Raw genomic sequence first — 22,765 nt, forward strand, 5'->3', positions numbered from 1 at the left:
TAGTGCAACCCAGTAGAAAGAGATTATGAGTCAGGTCAACGAGCTTTTAGAGAAGAGGCTGATTCAACCCAGTTCATCCCCTTTTTGTTCGCCTGTACACTTAGTGCAAAAGAAGGATGGTTCATGGCACATGTGCATAGACTATCGCGCCTTGAATAAGAATACCATCAAGAACAGGTTCCCCATACCAAGGATAGATGACATTCTTGATCGGCTTGAGGGAGCGTCATTGTTTACAAGAATAGACCTAAAGAGTGGGTACCATTAGATACGCATTAGGCCAGAAGATGTCTATAAGACTGCGTTCAGGACAACATTTGGTCTCTATGAGTTTCTTGTTATGCCATTTGGTCTCACAAATGCTCCTGCCACGTTTAATAGAATGATGGACAGAATTTTTAGACCACATAGAAACTTCGCGGGTACCTTCTTTGATGACATGATTGTCTACTCGAAGTCTGAAGAGGAGCATAGGGATCACTTAGCTGCAGTTTTCAATGAGTTACGTAACAACAGGCTACTCATTAATGCGAAGAAGAGTGAATTCTTTTTGCAAGAGATTCACTTCCTTGGGCACATTGTTTCAAAGGATGGGGTACGCATGGATCCCGCTAAAGTGGAAGCAATTAGGTCATTGCCAGACTTGAAGTCCGTACATGACATTTGAAGCTTTCTAGGCTTATGTTCCTACTATAGAAGGTTCATCCGAAATTTTGCTGAGATTGCTTCTCCACTCCATGCACTGCAAGGAAAAGGAGTTACTTTCAAGTGGACAGCCAAGGAAATTTTAGCTTTCAAACACTTAAAAGAGAAGTTGACTTCAAATCCGGTAATCATTCTGCCAAATCTTTCGAAACCTTTTGTGGTTCAGTGATATGCGTGTGGCCATAGTCTTGGTGCAAGTTCTAATGCAGAATGGCCGAGTAGTCGCATATGAGAGCAGAATTCTTTTGAAGACTGAAAGAAACTTGCAAGTCTATGAGAAAGAATTCTTGGCAGTAATTCATGCTCTCACTAGTTGAAAACACTATCTGCTAGGGGTTGATTTTGTTGTCCAAACAAATCATCAAACCTTGCAATATTTTCTCACACAGACGAAGTTGTCTAAGAAGCACATGCGATGGGCAAACATCTTGTCAATGTTCCATTTTCAAATTGTGCATGTGCAAGGGAAAAAGAACGTGGTGGCTGATGCATTGTCACGAAAGCCCCAAATTTCAGCAGTGTCAATTCTATACCATTGTGAACTAGACGAAATGAAGACACAATATGCTGAAGATTCAGATTTTGCAAGGATTTATGACCAGCTTGTTGATGGGCAACATCATGAGCATATATGCTTAAGAATGACTTTCTCATGATGCATGAAAAAGTTATGCGTTGCTAAACAGTTACGGCCAAAGATTTTGGTGGAAAGTCACGCTCCACCTTATGCTGGACATCATGGAATTGATGCGACAGTGAAAGGGGTTGACGCATTCTTCTATTGGCCAGCTTTGCGTCAAGATGTTGACACGTTTGTAAGATCATGTTTAGTTTGCCAAAAAGTCAAATTTGACAGGCAAAAGCAATCGGGATTGTTGCAGCCATTGCCAATCCCTGATAGGCCATGGGAATGCATAGCAATGGACTTTATCTTTGATCTTCCAAGGACGCAAACAGGCAATGATGGGATTTGGACTATCATTTGTAGGTTCAGTAAGCAGGCCCATTTCATTCCTGTGAGGAAGAAGATAAAGCCAGAACACATGGTCAAGATATTCATGAGCAATATCTTTAAATATCACGGGATGCCTCAGTCAATTGTTAGTGATGACAAGGATCCACGTATGACTAGTCTTTTCTAGAAGGCATTGTTTGAGAACATAGGCACTACGCTAAAGTTCTCTTCTTCGTTTCATCCGCAAACTGATGGCCAGTTAGTAGAGGCAAATTCTACTGTCCTTGACTTGTTCAAATGTTATGTGTCAGAGCACAAGGCAACTTGGGAGCACCATCTTCCATTGGTGGAATATACTTACAATAACACTGTGCATACGTCAACAGGTAAGGCACCATTTGAGATAGTGGAAGGAGGGAAGAAAGTCCCGCCCATTTTGTAGACTAAGGACAAGATATTTGAGGCAGACAAGTATGTGCAAGATATGGATGAAACATACAGGAAGATAAAGATTGCTCTTGAGAAGACTCGGGCTAAGCAAAAGAAAGCCATTGATCGTCACCGCCATGAACTTGTATTTTCATTTGGTGATTGGGTGCTTTTGCGCTTTGAAAAAGCCAGGTTAAGGAAAAGGAAAGGCAAAGAACGTTTGTTTCCTAAGCTCAGTATGCGATATTATGGTCCTTTTCAGATTTCAGAAAAGATCAACGATGTAGCTTACAAGTTGAAGCTACCAGAACGCTGGAAAATACATAATGCTTTTCATGTCAGCCTTCTAAGACCCTTTGTTGGTGATGTGCCAGAGAATATGCTTGAGGAACAACCTGAAGTGGAAGAATTGGATGAAATCCTTGTTCCTCAACAGATATTGGCACATAAAGAAAGAAAGGTTAGAGGAAAGGTTGCAAGACGCTATTTGGTGAAGTTCAAGAACTACCCATCGTTGGATGCCTAATGGATGGAAGAGTCTGAATTGGTTGATTCACCTCAGCTATTGCAATTGTATCTTGAAGCCTTTCAGATGGAACCCACAGTGACTTGATGTAGCCTTTTTTGGAGCAAGGCAAGAGCATGGTTCATGATGCTCAAGAGAGTAGTTAAGCAATTGTATCTACTCTTTCCATACAGAATTTAGCTAGAGAAGTTTGTGCTTTAGAGTACACTAGAAGACTTCTATGCTTGATATATGTGTCGTAGAGAGGTTGGTGGGATTGTTTAATCGTCCAACGCTACATTTTCGGAAGCATGTATATCTTGGATTCCAATCAAAGAATATGTGTAATATCAAGAGATACCGCATGTATTATTGGCATGCAAGCGAGGTCACTTGCAGTATTTCAAGGGTGGGGTGTGTCACCAGGAGGTGTATTTTTCATGTTGCCTTCAATAAATAAGTACTAGATATTTCTATTTATTTTTATTTTTACTTGTTTTTCCCGGGACCCTTGATAGGGTGCAAGTAGACATTGCATGGCCAGTGTGAAACGGCTGCGGCCGAATAGGTTTCTCACATCAGGAGTCTGGGTCGGTCGGTCGGTCGCGGACTGGTCGGGCCAGTTAGCACTGAATTCTGATGAGTATGAAAGCCTGTGCCCACCTAACGAAATCTGGGCCACTCGGAAAGTCACTTACAACTTTATAAGTGAGTGGGAACTAGGCAATTAACTCAAAGGGGCAAACTGGACACTTGGCAAGAGGAGGTCAATTTGCAAGACACCTCAGCAAGAGGAGGCGCCCAATTTGAGAGAGGGGCTGAATTTTACACACTAAGCGCGATGATTTGCTCTCATGCATCTCTCTCCCCCCTTTGGCACATATGGTAATGCCCCACTAGTTGGGCTCCTCAGATGAACATGTACAGTTCTGGGGGTTTATGCACGTTTGCCAAGGCAAGAGCCTTCAGAACAGGAACCGGATTAGCTAATTGCTAATCCCCCACAGGTACGCACAGTTCCATCACGAAAGATTGCGAGTTTGGAGAGTTTTCTTGCGTGAAAACTCGTCCAATTCACAGAGGAACTGTCCCATCGTGTGCGGGAGCCCTTGGGACACGCGTAGGCATGTTCGCTCCGCTAAAAACGATCCAAAATAGCGAATTACAGCCTGCTGTGTTTTTCTGCAGGTTTAGGGTTTCGCACCTAAACTGCAAGGGAACCTCGGGGGAGCCTCGAGGGAGCCATGGGATGCGTGTACAGGCTTTTGGGCACCCGGCAGTGAAAAACAGAGAATTACAACCCGCTGAATTTCTGTGACAGCTCACCAGAAAGCTTCCAGATAGTGAGGGAATTCGTCCTAGACAGATGCTTTTGACCTACAGGGGTTTTTGCGCCATTATGCTACCGAAATCAGGTCGAAAACCTGCCTTTTCAGCCCTCGCTAGGTTTGGACACCTTTGTGAAAGCTTGTGCTAAGTGGTCGGATCGTCTACCTTAATTTGAATAAAGAAATACCGAAAGGGGCGCCAGTCTTTGGGGCCTACAGGATGTCGGTCTTGTGTGCACAGTGACATTCTAGTCGCTGGACGCAACTGTGTTCTTTTCCCTTCTCAGTGCTCTGTGTAAAGTTAACAGGTAATTGAAATAGTACCACCCTCTACGTTGTACAGGCCGGTTATAGCAATCCTTGACATAGATGGGGAAGGGGGAGGGTCGGAAAAACCTCCAGGTGGGGAAAATTCTTATTCACCTCTCTGATGCTCATCACCTCTAAGCGAAGTATCACTCCGCTTCGAGTGATGACCATTCTGAAGTCGTGGGTTCTTGTGGTCTTGGGTTCTTAAGTTCACGAGGAACTTGGGTTCTTGTGAGTCTTGAGGTTCTTGAGGTTCTTGCGGGTCTTGAGGTTCTTGAGGTTTTCTTTCGCTTGCAAACCGTGTTTGAGAAGGATCTTCTCTTCACCCGAGTTCTACTCTTTTCCGCGGGCGCACCCCTTGGCGGCCTTGCGCTCACACCAAGGTTGCTTTTTCCCACCTCACGTCGATTGGGCGGCCGCTAAGTGCACGGTCCGCTCTCAATGAGTGAAAATAGACACAAGGGGAGGTTGGACAAGCCCTTCTTTCTTGGGATTCCTGTCACTCTTCAAAAACACGATTAGGAATCGACACGCCCAAGCGAACTTGGGTTCGTGCGACCTTAACAAGCAAAAAAATTCTTGTGATTCTTGTGGTTCTTTCCTTGAGTGATACAGAACACTGCCAAAGCTTTGATACCAATGTCAGGTGCAGCGGAATTAATGTTTGTGCTTTGCTCAAGATGAGTGCTCCGAACTGTGCTCAAGGTTCCTTTTGTTCTTATGGAAGGAAGAGCCTTCCGTTCTTAATGAGAGAGTGTTATGATCACAAACAAAGTGAATGGACACTGTGCGTGAAAGTGCATGAGACTTAGAGATAGAGAGAGAAGAGAAATACGACACCAGAGACGTTGTAAAACCCTCCTCCGAAGGCCCCACTCTCGTCGGTGAGAGTGGTCTACTATTGATTGCACAAACCGGTACAATGATGATGCATGTGACTGATGCAAGTTTAGGCTATGTTGACGACGACGAAGATGACGAGGCCGACCTAAGGGCTGAAATCTGCAATCTTTTATCTGCTGTCCAAAAACGCTATGGGCTGAAATCTGCTGCAAATCCAAAACGTTGGTTTTGGGGCTGCTTTCTGTTGATCTTTGTCGCTGGAAATCTGCAGGTCTTAGGGCTGAAAACTGCACTTCTTTAGGGCTGAATCTACTGCGGTCTTATCTGCAGAAGACGCTAGGTCAGAAGGGAGGGCGATATGGGCTGAAAAACGCTAGGCATGGGGACCTACTTGCGATGACGCCTTGGGTCAAAAACGCTAGGCCTGGGATCTGATGGTGATGGCTACATGATGCAAAAACGCCAATGTCTGGAGTCTGTTGGGCGATGATGTCCAAAAACGCTAGGCTTGCTTGTTGGAGAAAACGTTAGGTTGATGCGTCTTCTTGCTTGGAGGGGGAACCACCAAGGGGGTCTTGCTTGAGAAGTTGCCTGTTGAGCGGTGAAGCTCCTACTGCCTCGTCTGCCAATTAGTGCTAGTTTAGGTTTGCTTATATACAAACTTACTCAATTTGCCCTACCTACTTTCCAACAAAAGTCACTTAAAAATAATAAGTGAAAAACGTCAAAAACAGAGAAAATAGGATAAATGCACTGAAAAATTCCCCTGAAGGATTCTGATGGGAATGCTTATGATCATGATGTGTGCAACCAGAGGATATGCACCTACACTAAGTGACTGGTCATGCACGGTCTGCGAACAGACTCACAAAAGTGCCAGATCACTTCCTATTCTAGACTGACTTGACTGAACTGAACCTTGGTCATGCTGTAGCTTGTCCACGGACAAATAGGGTTGGATGTGTCACGTGACATCGAATCTTTCTCTTTTGATCTAAATCAAGCAACTGTGGCAATTCACAACGGAAATGCCCATGCTTGGTGCTCATACTTTCTTGTGCTCTTTCTACAACTGTGTCGTGCCAAGGAAGAGACATGGAATGTCACTTCCTTGAATGCATACTTTTCAGCTTTTCATGAGAAATCCGCATACATCCGTGCTCATTCATGCTCAACGTACAATATGTCATGCCTAGGAAAAGGGATCACATAAAGACGCCGACTAAAATACAGGAAACGATCACGAATGAAACACTCGAACAATGCGTGCTGACTAATCACTCGAACACATAATACTTTCTATGAGGGTTCTTTAGATCTAGGCTCGGGGGCTAAGATCGGTTCTTCATGAGGGGGTTCTTTGGACCTAGGCTCGAGAGCCAAGATCGGTTCTTCCTGAGGGGGTTCTTTGGACCTAGGCTCGAGAGCCAAGATCTGTTCTTCGTGATTGATCAAATCTGCAATGAGGTTAGCTTCACTAGAGAAAGTATCAACTAACACATCATCCTTGTGAACAATCACATCAACTGTATCTTGCAAATCATCATGCTTGTGAGAAATCACATCTTGATCATCATGCTTTTCATTGCCATCCAAATCATCATGCTCATCATTATCATTCAAAGCATCATGCTCATCATTATCATTCAAATTATCCTACTTATCATCATTCAAATCCTGGGTATCATGCTTTGGAGAAGACGAGACCGAGAGAGTCCTTCTCCTGAATCCGTTCAATCTTCGCCTGCACATTAGCAATGAGAGATGGAGAATGAACAACTTGCTCTCCACGAATGACAATGGGAAAGTCACTTTTGGCATTGAAAGTGAACATATTTTCCACCCAATCAATAAGAGGGTTATGCTCACGAAACCATCAAATGCCCAACATCATATCACATCCTCTGAGAGGAGAGACTAAAAATTTTCTACGGAAAGCACCTTGTTGAACTGTAAACAACACATCAAGGTACTCCTTCATGATCAAAGAATCCATACCGAGAGCGAAACCAGAGACCTCGAGAGGAGATTTCTGACTAACCTCTAGGCGGGATTTCTCAACAAGAGGGACTAATCACATCATGCATACTGCCTGGGTCAAACAATATGACAAAACGCTGCCCCGTCATATGACCATAACATTTAATGATCATCAATGGGAGGGTCATGAGAAACTTGGGACACACTCGTGTTGTCATTTATTGCATTGACAGAGGAAGTGGGTTCTATGGATTCTTTAGATTCATTAGAGTCAATGTAAGGTGCAGCGGAATGAATGTTGTATTTTCTCAAGATTAGTGATCTTTATTGCTCAAGGTTCCTTTTAGTTCTTATGGAAGGGAGAGCCTTCCGTTCTTTATGGAGAGTGCTATGATCACGAACAAAGTGAGTGGATATTGTACGTGCAAGTGAATGAGACTGAGAGAAAGAGAGAGAAGAGAAATATGACACCAGAGACGTTGTAAAACCCTCCTCCGAAGGCCCCACTCTCGTTGGCGAGAGTGGTCTACTCTGATTGCACAAAGGTGTACAATGCGTATGCAATGGACTGATGCAATGGGACTATGCCGATGACGAAGACGGTGATGACGACGGTGACTTCGTGGCTAAAAACTGTGATCTTCTATGGGCTGAATTCGGTGGCTGTGTCGGGGCTGAAAATGACTGTTTTTCTTACTGTTTCATGGCTGAAAATGACTGTCTTGGTCGGGGGTCATGCTGAGGGTGAAAACGCTGATGTTGCTGACTGTCTAGGCTGCATTTTAATGCTACTGCCGCATGCTGAAAAACGCTGGATCAGCAGTGTTTTCCATGCTTGGAAAGCGCTGAAAAGCTGAGGCCTTGAGATCCCAAAACGCTGAATCTGATGCAGTTCCTAGCGTTAGTGAGATGCTACAAAAACGTTGAGTGTTGCTGGAACAAAAACGCTAAAGCTGAGATGGTTTGGTTGCGGGAAAACTCCACGGATAGGGCTGATCTGCTGGGAATGAAAACGCCAATGAAGGGGGATGTCTGGCAATGGAATCTGATGGGAATCCCCACGAAGGAGGAGGTCCAAAAACGCTGAGGTGTGCTGGGGGGGGGGGGTACTGCTGAGAAGTTGCCTGTTGAGCGGAAAGCTCCTGCTACCTCTTCTGCCAAAAAGTGCTAACTTGGGTTTGCTTATATATTAACTTAGCAAAATTGCCCTACCTACTTTTGTTGGAAAGTCACTTAAAAATAATAATGAAAATAACCAAAAATAGAAAAATAGGCTAAATGCACTGAAAAATTCCCCTAACTGATGCTAATGGATTCTTATGGGAATTCCAATGATCATGCTATGTGCAACCGGAGGATATGCATCTATGCTAAGTGACTGGGCATGCACGGTCTACGAATAGACTCACAAAAGTGCCAGATCACTGCAAATCTAAACTGACTGAACTGACGGGAACCCAACTATGGTGCAGCTTATCCACGGACACATAGGCTTGGGATGTGTCACGTGACAGTCAAGCTTAGGACATGTTCTTTTTATGTGACCCTTAATGTGACAATGAAAACGACGACCTTCCTTAGGATAAGTGCTTTGCTCTTCCAATGTGACGTATCCTTCTGAAATTCCTTGTCCTACCTTTTCATTTGGAGTGAGCTTAGGTTTAGCAATTGTGTTAGCTTCACCCTTAGGTTCACTTTGAGAGTTCTATTCTAAGAGACTATTGGAAGATTGGTTAGAAGAGTTACCGTTCTGAGGGTTCTGAGAAGTCTGAGAGGTACTTGTGGAAGTCTTGTTTTCCTTAGGCTTTCCCTTGTTGTGCTTCATCTCCTGTGTGAGAGCAGTCGCTACCGTATTGTTAAGATCGATTGGATCGAGCACCTCAACATCATACTTGATATACTCGTCCAATCCATATAGGAATGCCTCTTTGCGCTCATCATCCGTCTTGCGTAATTGGGTACCTAGCTGCAATACTCGAGTAGAGAAAGAAATAACTGGCATACCATTTTGCTTGAGACCGCGCCAATCGTCCTTCAATCGTGCGAGGTACTGAGGTAGCATAAACCGCGTCTTGAGCTTGTCTTGGAAATCAGCCTAATTGAAGGAAAGGGACGTGAATTCGTCGGCTTCCTCTAGGTGCGCAGCTAACTATGTCTCTCACCATGCGTGGTACCAATTGATAGCACCACCAGCAAGGTACATAGATGCCGTCAAAACCTTGCTATTTCCTTTCTTCTTAGTTGTCGCAAAATAAGCATTAAATTGATGCAACCAAGAATGAATAACCGTAGCATCCATCTTACCATCATACTTATTGAACTGGATCTTCTCTGTGACTGGGTTGTTGGAGTCCGAATCTCGGCTTGCACCACTTGAGGAACTACCAACATCTTTGGTTGGTTCGGACTTCGAGGCAAGAACTTGTCAAACCAATTCTTGAGTGCGGAGCTCTCTCTAAACCTCACGATCGGCCTCCAAGGCCGCTCATCTTGCTTCGGCTACCTCCTTTCTTTTTGCTTTTCATTCTTTTCGTGCATCGCGCTCGCGTTCCAAAGTAATGCGAGTCGCTTCTTGTCGTTCTGCTTTTCTTTCTAGTTGTGCCATCGCAATGCGTTTCGTCTCTTGTTGTTGTGTCATCATCTCCAGCATCGACTTGACCATCGCCTCCATAGGATTTGGTACAACTCGTTGCGTAGATGGGGAACAGGGAGGGTCGGAAAAACCTCTTGATGGGGAAATTCTTGGTCGCCTCTCTCATGCTCATCACCTCCAAGCGAAGTATCCATTCCGCTTCGAGTGATGACCATACATTGTGATCTTGGGTTCTTAAGTTCACGAGGAACTTGGGTTCTTGTGGGTCTTGGGTTCTTGCATTCTTGGGAGTCTTGAGTTCTTTAGGTTCTTGACAAGGTGGTAAGGTACGTAAGGTACGGTACGTATTCGGTACAACCTGTACGTAGTACCGAATGGATAGAGTTGTTAGGTACGTAAAATTCGTAGGTTTTTTTTTTTTAATTCCAAAAACCTACAATACGGTCTATACTTGATAAAAAATTCATAAGTATCACTCCAAGGATGTTAGTTCACTATTCTATAAACCAAGGCAAAGCTTTCATACGAGTTCCTGATCGTGATTGCCCTCCTATATTCACCACCGCAATGACGTTCGTGTGTGCTCTATAAATGCAAGTTGTGTCGAAATGTCTCCAAAACTAGGTGTTGGGATAAGACTAAAGAAGGGCAAACCAAAAATTCCTGCCACAATAGGGTTTATTTCCACATATTACCCACAGCACTGCAGCCCCCAAACCCCCCACACAAAAAAAAAAACGTACAGTACGAATCCGTACGGTACAGTACGTCCGTACCGTACAGATCTGTACGTACGTACGGATACTACCTTGGTTCTTGAGGGTCTTGAGGTTCTTGAGATTCTTCTTTCGCTTGCAATCTGTGTTCGAGAAGGATCTTCTCTTCACCTGAGTTCTGCTCTTTCCCGCGGGCGCACCCCTTGGCGGCCTTGCGCTCACACCAAGGTTGCTTTTTCCACCTCACATTGATTGGCCGGCCGCTAAGTACACGGTCCGCTCTCAATGAGTGAAAAGAGGCACAAGGGGAGGCTGGACAAGCCCTTCTTTCTTGGGATTCCTGTCACTCTTCAAAAACACGATTAGCAATCGACACACCCAAGTGAACTTGGGTTCGTGCAACCTCAACAAGCAAAAAAAAAATTGTGGTTTTTGTGGTTCTTTCCTTGAGTTATACAAAACACTGCCAAAGCTCTGATACCAATGTAAGGTGCAGCGGAAGTGAATGTTGAACTTTGCTCAAGATGAGTGCTCCGAACTGTACTCAAGGGTTTCTTTTACTTACGGAAGGGAGAGCCTTCAGTTCCTTTAGTGAGAGAGTGCAATGGACACAAACAAAGTGAATGGACACTGCGCGTGAAGGTGCATGAGACTGAGAGATAAAGAGAGAAGAGAATACGACACCAGAGATGTGAAACCCTCCTCCGAAGGCCCTACTCCTATGGCGAGAGCGGTCTACTTATGATTGCACAAATCTCTACAATGCTTGGACTTGCCGACGATGTCGATGACGATGAGACGGGCTGAAATCTGAAAACGCTAATGGTTGAAATCTACAAATCTTCTATCTGCTGAATTCTGACTCTATGTCGATGACGACGGTATGACGACGATGCGCTGAAAACGCAGATGCTGAAATCTGCGTTTTCCAGGTTGAAACTGCAAACTTCGCGGGATCCGACCATGCGGCGATGAACTGCTGCAGGAAGGTGAGATCTGCGAGGTTCGAGGGTTGTTCTGATGTGTCTAAGGGCTGAAAACTGAAAACGCTGATGCTTCTTGGTGTTCCGTCGCGGTGAATCTACAAAACGCTATGCTGATGCAAAAACGCTAGGGCTGAAAATTGTTCTGCTGCTGCCGGTTGTCTTGCAAATGCAAAACGCTAGGCTTCTTGGTTGGTCTTGCTGTTGCCGGGGCTGATCTGCTGTGCACAAAACGCCAGGCTGCCTGTGGATGAAAACGCTAGGTCCTTGTAGATGCAAAAACGCTATCTTCTGCCACAAAGTGCTAGCGCTAGGTTTCTATTTATACAAACTAAGCAAAACTGCCCTACCTACTTTCCAACAAAAGTCACTTAAAAATAATAAGTGAAAAATGTCAAAAATAGGGAAAATAGGTCTATGCATTGTTCTGACTAAAATCTGATGATCATGCTATGTGCAACCAGAGGATGTGCATCTAATGTAAGTGACTGGTCGTGCACGGTCTGCGAACAGACTCACAAAAGTGCCAGATCACTTCCTATTCTAAACTGGCTTGACTGAACTGAACCCTAGTCATGCTGTAGCTTGTCCACGGACACATAGGGTTGGATGTGTCACGTGACATTAAACAAGATGACCATCAAGAACAAGTTTCCGATGTCTCGCATTGAGTATATCCTTGATAGGCTCAATGAGGCAAAGGTTTTCAGTAAAGTCGATCTCAAAAGTGGATACCATCATGTAAAGGTATTCAAAGGCGACATCTACAAGACCGCCTTACAACCGCATCAAGGGCAATGGAAGTATGTTGTTATGCCTTTTGGATTGACAGGTACCGTGGGTACATTTAACCATCTCATGGTAAGCCGTTTTGGCGATATGGTTGGTGTATGTGTGTTCATCTTTCTTGATGATATTCTCAATTTTTTTTGCATCGTGGGAACAACATGAAAAGGATGTAGAAAGGGTACTAACCCGTTTGGATGAGTATCAGTTATACATTGCAACTAAGAAATCTGAGTTTTTTCTCACTGAAGTTACTTATTTGGGTTATATCATTTTTGCAGAAGGCGTCAAGCTAGACCCTGCGAAGGTGGAATAGGTACGTAATTGGGATTTGCCCAAAACTGCATATGATGTGCGTTCTTTTCTTGGTTTATGTCAAGCATATAGTTCGCGCATAGAGAATTTTGCACCCATTGCCTCATCTATGATTGATATTTTGAAAGGAATAAAGACTCACCGTCAGCACGTGGATTTACCCGAGGCAGCCATTGAGGCTTTCGTAGCTCTCAAGGTTGCGGTGACAGAAGCGTTGTGTCTTATCCTTGCCTCTTGGGATGACCCCTTTGAGGTATGGACAGATGCGAGCAATGTCTCCATAGGCGCTGTGCTTTAGCAGCATGGTCGTCCAGTAGCTTTCCTTAGTCGGAATCTCAATAGTGCAAAACAGAACTATTCGGTTTATAATAAAGAACTTTTGTCTGTCATTCACTCTCTTAAGCATTGAAAGCATTTTCTTTATGGTAGATAGTTTACAGTTCGCACAGATCACCAAGCCATCAAGTGGCTCCACTTTATGCCTAGTGCACATTGGAGCACGGTGGTCATAATTTTTTGAGCAATTTGGAGGTTTGATTGAGTATGTGCCCGTAAAAGCTAACCTTGTTGCAGATGCGTTAAGTCGCAAAGGACGCATGCTCAACAGGCATTCTTCTCAGCGAGAACCCTCAAGCGCCAAAGCTTCCCCATAGCCTAGCGTTTTTGGACCCTCAGCACCTCCCCATTCCCTGGCGTTTCCATAGTAGTGCATCGCCATCACACCTGCAAGCCTAGCGTTTCTGGATCGCCATCAAGCCTTGCAGCAGCCAGCGTTTTTCAGCCATAATTGACGCAGCAGATTCAGCCTAGTTGGTTGTAGATACACCTCATTTTCAGCCCCGAAATTCAGCAGTTAGAAGATCGCAGATTTCAGCCCTAAAGTCGTCGTCGTCGTCATCGGCATAGTCCCAGGTTGCATCAGTCCATTGCATCGTCATTGTACCACTTTGTGTAATCAATAAGTAGACCACTCTCGCCGACGAGAGTGGGGCCTTCGGAGGAGGGTTTTACAACATCTCTGGTGTCGTATCTCTCTTCTCTCTCTATCTCTCAAACTCATACACTTGCACGCACAGTGTCCGTTCGCTTTGTTTGTGATCATAGCACTTTCCCATAAGAACGGAAGGCTCTCCCTTCCATAAGAACTAAAAGGAACCTTGAGCACAGTTCGGAGCACTCATCTTGAGCAAAGCGCAAACAATCATTCCGCTGCACCTAACAGAACACCACTTTGGAAAAAATAGAAGGATTCTTTTATTGGCCTAAAATGCGAAAAGGTGTGTTTCATTATGTCACACAGTGCACTATTTGTCAAGAGGTAAAAGCTACTCGGGGTAAGCAGCAAGGCCTCTTGCTTCAGCTGCCTATTCCCGATGGACCTTTTCAAGATATTTCCATGGATTTTGTGATTAACCTTCCATCTAGTTTGCATTGAAGGAACACTCAATGTTTGACAATTATTTATCGTTTCGGCAAGTTTTGCATGTTGATTCCTTGTAAGGCCACAGTCACCGCACTGTTGTTCATCAAGCATTAGTACCCCCTCTGTGGTTTGCAAAAATCAATTGTTTCAGATAGGGATGTTAAGTTCATGTCAAATTTTTGGCGCGCACTCTTTGAAAATTTTGGCACTACGTTGAATTTTTCATTGGCTTTTCATCCACGGTTAGATGGTCAGACAGAGATCTACAATCAATTGGCTTTTGATGTTTTAAAGTCATATGTGCATGATCAGCAGTCTCATTGGGAGCTCTATCTCCCATTGGTTCAGGCTATTTTCAATGACTCTTTCTCCTCTACCATTGGTCGCACTCCGTATAGGCAACTTTTGGCCGTCCATTCCAGTCACTTTTGACTCGCTCGGTCAATCAAATGCATCATGCTAATGCTGAAAGTCAGTCGTTGGATGAGATTTCTGAGAGTGTAAAGCTTCGGCTAAGCAAGGCTCAGGAGTCTTATTCACGACGGGCTAATAAGCATCGTCAAGATGTTTCAATCAAGGAAGAGGATTCACTTGCACTCTCTTACTAAAGGAACGGAAGGCTCTCCCTTCCGTAAGTAAAAGGAACCCTTCAGAGCACTCATCTTAAGCAAAGTTCAACATTCACTTCTGCTGCACCTTACAGTTGAGGAGTGGCTTACAGAAGCATCAGCCCACTTGCATCGAGGAGCGCTAAAGGCAGCCTCTTTTTTGGACCCCATGGTTAGCACACACAGAGGTCACTTGGTTGGTAGCAAGCCTCACGTTTCTTGGGGCCCCATCCCATGGCAGAGCGTCCAGCCCGCACTCTCAACAACTAGCTTCAGTTTTCAAGCTTTTCCAAGGAGGTTCAAAGCATATAATTACGAGGCATGAGAGGGGAGCAGAGCATGTGTTAGAATCTTACAGAGACTATACCAACTTAGTGGCATACCCCTCTTGAGGCAATGGCTCCCACATGGATAGGGTCCTTCACACAGCTGGAGGTCCTCATTGCAATTCGAGCCAGCTATGAGTCAGTACCACACATGTTCTTTGAGGTGCAGGGAGATGTTGGGGCAGCTTGAAAGACTTGCATCTCAGCCACCTGTTCTTGCACCTTAGGCACATGTTGTGGAGGCTACATGTTCTCCGTCAAGTGTACAGGTGTTTCCATTGACTCTGCAGTATGAATCACCTGTGCTCGAGTCTTAACAGGCTTTTGAATATGATCCAGTGACCCAACTTGCTGAGACGGAAGAGGAGGTTGCAAAAAGGCCAAAAACCTCGGGTTCTGCATTACTTGTGTGAACATAGCCACAGCAGTAGCCAACTGGGTCTTGAATATATCATCATCCGTCTGTGGTGGTCTAGAAGACTCACCCACTTCATGTGTCTGTTGACCCTATGAAGAGGAAAGCTCTTCAATCACATTATCTGGTCTCTCAGCCATAATTGCAATTTCCTGTGTCTGGTCTATGATCCCTTGTGTCTTCAAGCCCAAACTGACCAAGGCTCACTTCTATGGGAAAAAGTGATTTAATCCCGCGGATGGAACCATGAAACCGGCTTGTACTTTCAAAAAGGGCCGTAGACTTTAGACTTAAACCTTATTTGCTTTCACCCATTTAATTTGTCGCCCACTTTACCTATACTTTCAAGACACAACAAAGGGGAGAGGGATACAGGCTGCTAGATTGCACCTGTATGAGTAGATCGACACCAGGTAGGCCCAGATTGGCCCCTAACTTAGGCGCCCCTTTTGGTATTTCTTTATTGTTTAAAAGAGGGAATAAACGTTGTGGTTCCCTACAAGCTGCCCCACACAAGCTTGGCTGAATTTTAACTGTTCCTGCCCGATTTCGGCAACATAACTGTACTAGGACACTTCACAGTCAGTATTCCCACGCATTGAATGACTTTCCCGACGCATACGGGCACTTTGCAAAACTTGGCGAGAATCTGCAGCACGCTGAATTCTCTGTTTTCATCCCCGAAAATGCGCCAGACTACCTTACAGCGGTCCCCTCGCGTCCCCGAACCTCCTGGGGGTATTAGGGACCTTTTAGGGCCAAAACCTTAAACCTGCAAAAATACACAGCAGGCTGTAATTTACTGTTTCGGGCTCCGTTTCGCGTGCCGGTCGCATCCATAGCAAGTCCTTGAGCTCCCGCACCTGTAGAGCTACTTGCCCTTTGAATCGGACAAGATTTCTAGCGTGAAACCTCTCCGACTTCACCTGTACCTGCGGGGGATTAGCCGCTAGCTAATCCAGTACCTGCGCAAGAGGCTCTTGCCTCGGCAATCGCGCATGAACCCACACAAGTGTACATCGGTCAAATGAAAATCCCACTAGAGGGGTATAACATACTGCCATAGGGGAGAGAGAGGGCAGTGCATAGCGTGCAGGGCATCACTCCTGACACTGCACTGTACATAGGAGGGAAAGGAAGCACTCCATAGCTCTTAACCTGTGACAAAATCTACAAATGAGCCTCTCCCAGCTTAAAATTCAGCGCCACTTCTTCCTTGAGGAGGCAAGTGCACAGAAATGTGCCACTTGGCGCATTTACAAGCATTTTCCCGTTTCGGGTTCGCTGCTTAAAAATATCTTGACCGGTTGCCCAGTTGACTTCGCAGCAAAGTAATAAAATGTTCCCCTAGTCATACCAGAGGTAATGACGCGGACACATTTTCAGGTCCCAAAATAGCAGTTCCCTAAATTTTAGGAAATGCTGCCATTGTATCTTTCTAGGTCATCTGACCCCCTTTGTACACTGCAGCCACACCCAAAACTGAAATGTAGCCTCTGTAGCAAAGGATTCCACTTTGGCTAGTCAATGACCCCACTTTGGCTAACCATAGTCTTTGTCCAACCTTAGTGCTCTCTTGCCCTCAGGCCTGGACTCCCTCCGAACAGTTCCACACTAGCTATGCAATGCAGGGCAGTTAGATTTCCCGAGGGGTGTTTCCAAAAAGTAAAAGTAAATAAATAATAAGAAAGAAATCAACAAAAAGGATAGATAGTAGTCACACGCTGGTGACAAGATGTCACGTGACACATCCAACCCTATGACAAGGTGTCACGTGACACATCCAACCCTATGTGTCCGTGGACAAGCTACAGCATGACCAAGGTTCAGTTCAGTCAAGTCAATCTAGAATAGGATATGATATGGCACTTTTGTGAGTCTGTTCGCAGACCGTGCATGTCCAGACACTTAGATTAGATGCATATCCTTTGGTTGCACATAGGATGATCATCAGATTTCCATCAGAACCCATCAGGAGCATTTTTACAGTGCATCGACCTATTTTCCCTATTTTTGACGTTTTTCACTTATTATTTTTAAGTGACTTTTGTTGGAAAGTAGGTAGGGCAAATTTACTAAGTTTGTATATATAAGCAACCTAGCACTAGGGCATCAAGCAATTTATTGCAGCAGGCTTCTCAGCAAGAACAAGGACCCCCTCAGCCTGGTGTTTTCAACAAAGGGACTCCGGCGATTTCAGCCCTGGCCTTTGGCGCTTCCAGTAGCATTGTAGGCACCAGCGATTACAGCCTTATTCAGTGTTTATGGACAGCTATCCTCAGCGTTTTTGAACAGCCATACTCAGCGATTCCACAGCACAATTTCAGCCAGCAATACAGTGTTATTTGCAGCAGATTTTCAGCAACAAAACAGCCTCAAAACAGTGTTTCGTCAACAGCCAGTGGCGTTTTTGAACTAGCAAGCAATCAAGCATTTCCAGCCTTCAAGTACACAGCAAAGATAAAGGTCGTCATCAGCACCGCAATCTTCAAGCATTCAGTTTCCCGCATTGCATCATTTAGCTTCAACTTACACTTGTACCAGATTTGTGCAATCTATAGCGTAGACCTCTCGCGCCATCGAGAAAGGGGCCCTTGGAGGAGGGTTTGACAACATCTCTCCGGTGTCGTATTCTCTTCTCTCTCTATCTCTCAGCCTCATGCACCTTCACTCATAGTGTCTATTCACTTTGTTTGTGATCACTTGCACTCTCTCATTAAATACGGAAGGCTCTCCCTTCCCTAAGAAAAAGGAACCTTGAGCATAGTTCGGAGCACTCATCTTGAGCAAAGTTCAACATTCACTTCCGCTGCACCTTACAGGAGAGGGTACAGAGTTTCAGTAGAGGCACCACATGTTGCAGAGTGCTATTTCAGAGGATCCGAGTTGTGGACGTCTTGGGAGGACTTGTGCCACAAATCCTGAACCAACAGATCCCGAGTCAAGACACTGGTGCTTGTGGGCTTGGGAGAGTCGTCCTCTGGCACAAGTGCAGTGGGAGAGGGTTCTGGCGAGATCCTTTCTCTTCAACCGATCACCCAAGGATTCCTTTTTCCCAATACATAGTTCATTTGGGACGACACATACTGGCAGCATGGATCGAGGTTCGCCAAGCTGCAGCGCTTCACTGACAAGAGGAGGGTCTCACAGCCGAGTTATTGTCAAGCTTCTAGGAGCAGTTGTGGGAGAGCAAGCAGCCAAGGAGAGCTACCATGTTTCGGTGGCTAGTTGCGCATAGGGCTACATTTGGGAGTTGGTTGGTGCACAACGGCTTCTCGGCAGCCTGTGGCCATCCTTTGGAGAGCCATCGTCTCTGTTTGTGGGAGAGGCAGCTGCCCATAGCACAGCAGGTCTGTCTTCGGGTTCTTCGATTGATGCCAAAACCCTTTCCACAACTCAACAGTACACTTGGGGTGTTGCAACCTGATCCACACTCACGGACCCTATACTCCGCTTTGAGTTCGCTTCCACCAGCACGATGATTGGTGATTCAAGGGGTCGACCTACAATTCAGCTTGCCAGAAAGCTCATCCCCCAAGAGTGGTGCAGTGACAGAGTGGTGTTGGGAGCTCATCAACAGCTTGATACTCTGGTTCATCTGGTGGGCCCCTTGCTTTCACATCTTCGAGGTTTGCCATGTTCCATCGGCAGAGACTGTTCATGACTTTTAGCTGGAGCTGATTCATACACTCAAGGGTCAGTTTGAGAGACTTCAAGCCAGATCCGATGTCACAAAGTGATGACGTGGCTGCCCGCTCTGCAGGAAAATCAGAAAACCCTAATTTGCTGAAACCCTAACCCTAAAAATCAGAAACCCTAAATTGCTGACGTGGCCTGACCATGCCCTAGGTCAAACCAAACCCTTCCCGAGAAATTCATTTACTTGTTTAAGAATTTCTTCTCCTACTTTGTTGCCTATCTGAACAAAAAGGAAAGTAATGAAAACAAATAAACTGGTACCAAATGATTTTGGGCTCTTACTAGCTGAATGTGATTGACTTTCCAACAGCTCACGGACTTTGGAAAGTTTCGGTCGTTCAAGCACACCCTTGGATAGTTGGTTAGTACAGCAGGCCAAAACTATCTGCAGATAAAATCCTAATTAGAGGAAAGTGTGTATTAGGCTTGTCAGGTCTCAATCCTTGAAGCTGATTTTGCAGAATCGAAAAACACTCACCATGATGGGAAGTGATGCAATCATAATTGCAGCAGCTATTTTCAAGCATGTAATAGGGCTAAACATGGACAGTAAGATGCCATACAAAGAAGTTCCTGTCATCTAACACACAAATCACAATGTTACCTTCAGATCCATCAAAATAAGTTACTATGGAAATGATTCCAGGCTAAAACCACAAACCTCACAGAGGTAGTCAACTCTACAGAGCATAGCATTGGCATCTGCTAGCGCAATGGGCCGATTAGCCCCAGCTAACTGCATTTCAAATTAGTTAAGAGAAATGTAACTCAAAACTCATTGAAAGTACAACACAAGAAGTTAAAATTCATACCAATACAACCCAATCCCGTTCAAAAGCAACTCCGCATGCCAGTCCTGTTAATCGCTCAATAGCTTGCATTGCAACCAAGATAAGAAACCATGGCTGCAGAAGAAGAGAATGTGTGGAAGAGCCTAGACTTGGAGACTTTTTCAGGGCATATATTATTGCACCTGCCGAGATTAACTGAGCCACTGTCTGCGCCATAATGATCATCAAATATTGAATGTTACTTGTCCTTTGCACCAAGAGCTCAATGCAATCAAACTACATACGTCAAAGGTGAAGTACCTGCACAATACTAAGGGTATTGAAAGCAAAAACCCGAGGAAGTGAATCCATTTTGGCACCCACCCAAGGGCCACATGCAAAAATCACAAGCTGTTCACGAGAAAATGTCACTTGCAAACCATTACTGTGACATGATACGGATAACAAACTGCAGAAATACAAAGAGCAGAGGTGTAAATTTGACCAACCTTGCTGACAAAACTGATGACAGCCACAGGTAATAAGCTGTTGTGAAGGAGAGCAATAGCAGAGGGCCAAGCAAAGTTCCATACTTGCTCAATGAAATTTCCAGAGAAAAAGGTTGTGTAAAGAGCTGCAGTTCACAAGAAATCAGTCGAAACCATAAACAATGGCCCACATTGAGCCCAAGGGTCGAAGAATAATGTGGGTGTAAAACTATCTCAACTTCCAAAAAACGGATGAGGCAAAAGGTGGCAACCAGATAAAGAAGACGCAAGCAACATAACGAGTTCTCACACTGTAGACATGCCCAGTAAATCAATTGCAAAACTGACAAGTAATAAGCTGACAAAGTACCATATCACAAACTTTGACAAGGACTAAACTTTAACAAATCTCGACAAATGAACCAGTAAACATGATGTAAGCCTAATTTCAAAAGGGCTGGCACCAGTGTTCGGGAAAAGTGTGCCTTAGCTTAGCCTTGAGCCGGTTGGAAGATCAAAACAGCTGGTTGAAGGAGGGAGAGAAGGAGAAAATCTGCTTGGAAAATTCAAGGAAGTAGAGTTAAATTGTAAAAAATGCCGGTTATTTAGAAAAAAATTCTCTTTGAATCCACCCTAAAGAGAATTTTGAATGTTTGTGAAATTGATTTTTCCCAAACACTGGCTGGCACAGGATCTTTGCACTCTGGCAGTCTGTGATTTCTGCCTTTGCATCAAGAAGAAATTGAAATGAGATTGTACTTTGCGGGACGTGAGTTCAAACTGAGAGCAGCACTACTGTCTACCTACTTCCTCTCCGACCAGTTTGTCCTGCAGTTAGAAAACTTGTAGGTACAGCATTTTCTAAAATATCAGTGGAATTGATTGAACCTTAAATCAAGTAATAATCCACTAGTCAAGTGATGTTTCGACGGCGTCCAGACTGATGAGCATAAACACTGTCTCTCAATGATCACTAAAATGAAAACTCGCTGTTCTCGCTCAATAGCCAAAAAGGCTCCTAATTTTCAAATTTGTATACGTTTCTTGTTCACCCTATTCTGACATAAGATACAATCCTTTGGCTATAACTGCAAATGATCTGTAGAGTTTCTTGGCAATAGAAGATGCTCGACATACCAATGAGACCTTCAGGATGAGCCGGTGTTGCTGCCAAAGCTTCCTGCTCTTGAATAGACTGTACCTAGAATGGATGATCAACAAAAGGAGCACTCAGCACACAATATTCTAGCTTCAAAAAGAAGTAAATTGCGCTAGCTACCTGTAGAGTAGGAAGAGCCAATAAAACTCCAGCTTCCGTGTCAGACTGCCCAGCTGGATTATCCTCACTTGCGACCTTTGAGTCTGCTTCTAGTAAGCCCACAGACTGGCTTGTTTCATGGCTATGACTATCTTGTGACATGTTCTCATCTGTACAAGTGTGGTTTACATCAAGAAAAAGCTCTTGCACAAAATTTTTGGTGATAAAACTCCTTCGATTCCCTCTATTAAAAAAAAAGCACACAACGATTATAAGTAAGAAAATTCAAGAAACTCCAAACACACTTTTGCTCAATATTGAAAAACTTCCATCATACTTCTATCCAGTATTTTCCTTCAATGGGCACATGTGCATTAAAGAGATTTTTGCATCCAAGTAAGCTAAAGAACCGGGACAACCTTTGCTACCCAGAAAACCTGAAATGGAACCCTTACCGACTGAGCTTGTGAGAAAAGCGAGACCGTAGGCATGTGTGAACAAATGTGGTCCTGTGGCAAGGACTGAAACAGCAGTAAGGTCCCAACCGAGTACCAACGTACAATGGAAACGACATGCTGCAATGGAAAGCAATATCCACGGCCATGGCTTCCCGGCCCACTCTGAACCTGTGCTATCGAAAACATGCGTCCAAGAGCAGCTCTCTCTCCTCTCTCTCTCTCTCTCTCTCTCTCTCTCTCTGGGGTAGCACTGTGTGTGTGTGAGAGTACGCGGTTTTCCTGGTTCGGGGGTCTAGTTCTGAAGAAGCGAGCTCGAGTGACTTGCGTCCCTCACCATCCGTTCGCCTCTCCTTGACAAAAATAAGAGCTCACATTGCACCACGTCGCGAGAGTCTGAGAGACGGTGCATTTTGACATTGCTAGGCTAATGGTGATGTTTAATCACTCCACCTGGATATGCTCGGACCTGCCACCTAGGAACAACCTGCCACGGTCAATTAGGTCTCCCCAATTTCAGTAAAAATAAACATTATTTCAGAACGCATTAAGTGCTTAAGTGAAGGGTAAGTTTAGGAAATGAAAAGAGCGATGAAGGTAGAAAGTCAAAAGACAAATGAAAGAGGAAGGTAGAAGGACATATGAAAGTGGAAAGTCAAAAGATCTTGTATGTCCATATAAAGAGGTGATCAACTTCACATTGGTAACTTGTGTTTCTCTTCTCCCTTTTTTTTTTTAAACGTTTTCTTCTCTTTAACGTGTTCTCTCTCTCTCTCTCAATATTGTATACGTCCATCATTGCCCGTTGCTATGTACTACAAACTAGCGCATCGTTTTTGTTCTTGTTGAGGGAATCTTTGAATTATGGAGACATTC

At 44.6% G+C, this 22,765-nt stretch overlaps 1 protein-coding gene across 1 annotated transcript in view; it reads right to left on the reverse strand.

Annotated features, from left to right (window-relative positions):
- IREG3 (iron-regulated protein 3) overlaps nt 1-22,324 on the reverse strand; it is a 41,667-nt gene extending 19,343 nt beyond the window's left edge. Inside the window, exons 1-10 of the mRNA XM_086496040.1 lie at nt 22,227-22,324; nt 21,890-22,060; nt 21,456-21,678; nt 21,314-21,377; nt 20,198-20,322; nt 20,010-20,099; nt 19,731-19,916; nt 19,580-19,654; nt 19,397-19,498; nt 19,201-19,303 (exon numbers count right to left, since the gene is read on the reverse strand). Of these exons, the coding sequence (XP_086352166.1) occupies nt 19,201-19,303; nt 19,397-19,498; nt 19,580-19,654; nt 19,731-19,916; nt 20,010-20,099; nt 20,198-20,322; nt 21,314-21,377; nt 21,456-21,678; nt 21,890-22,060; nt 22,227-22,309 (1,222 nt within the window). The 5' untranslated portion in view covers nt 22,310-22,324. The remainder of the gene's footprint in view (nt 1-19,200; nt 19,304-19,396; nt 19,499-19,579; nt 19,655-19,730; nt 19,917-20,009; nt 20,100-20,197; nt 20,323-21,313; nt 21,378-21,455; nt 21,679-21,889; nt 22,061-22,226) is intronic.
- Nucleotides 22,325-22,765: the final 441 nt, after the last annotated feature.

Source organism: Adiantum capillus-veneris, chromosome 22, assembly GCF_014529385.1.
Source record: "Adiantum capillus-veneris isolate H3 chromosome 22, ASM1452938v2, whole genome shotgun sequence".
NCBI classification, from domain to species: Eukaryota; Viridiplantae; Streptophyta; class Polypodiopsida; order Polypodiales; family Pteridaceae; genus Adiantum; species Adiantum capillus-veneris.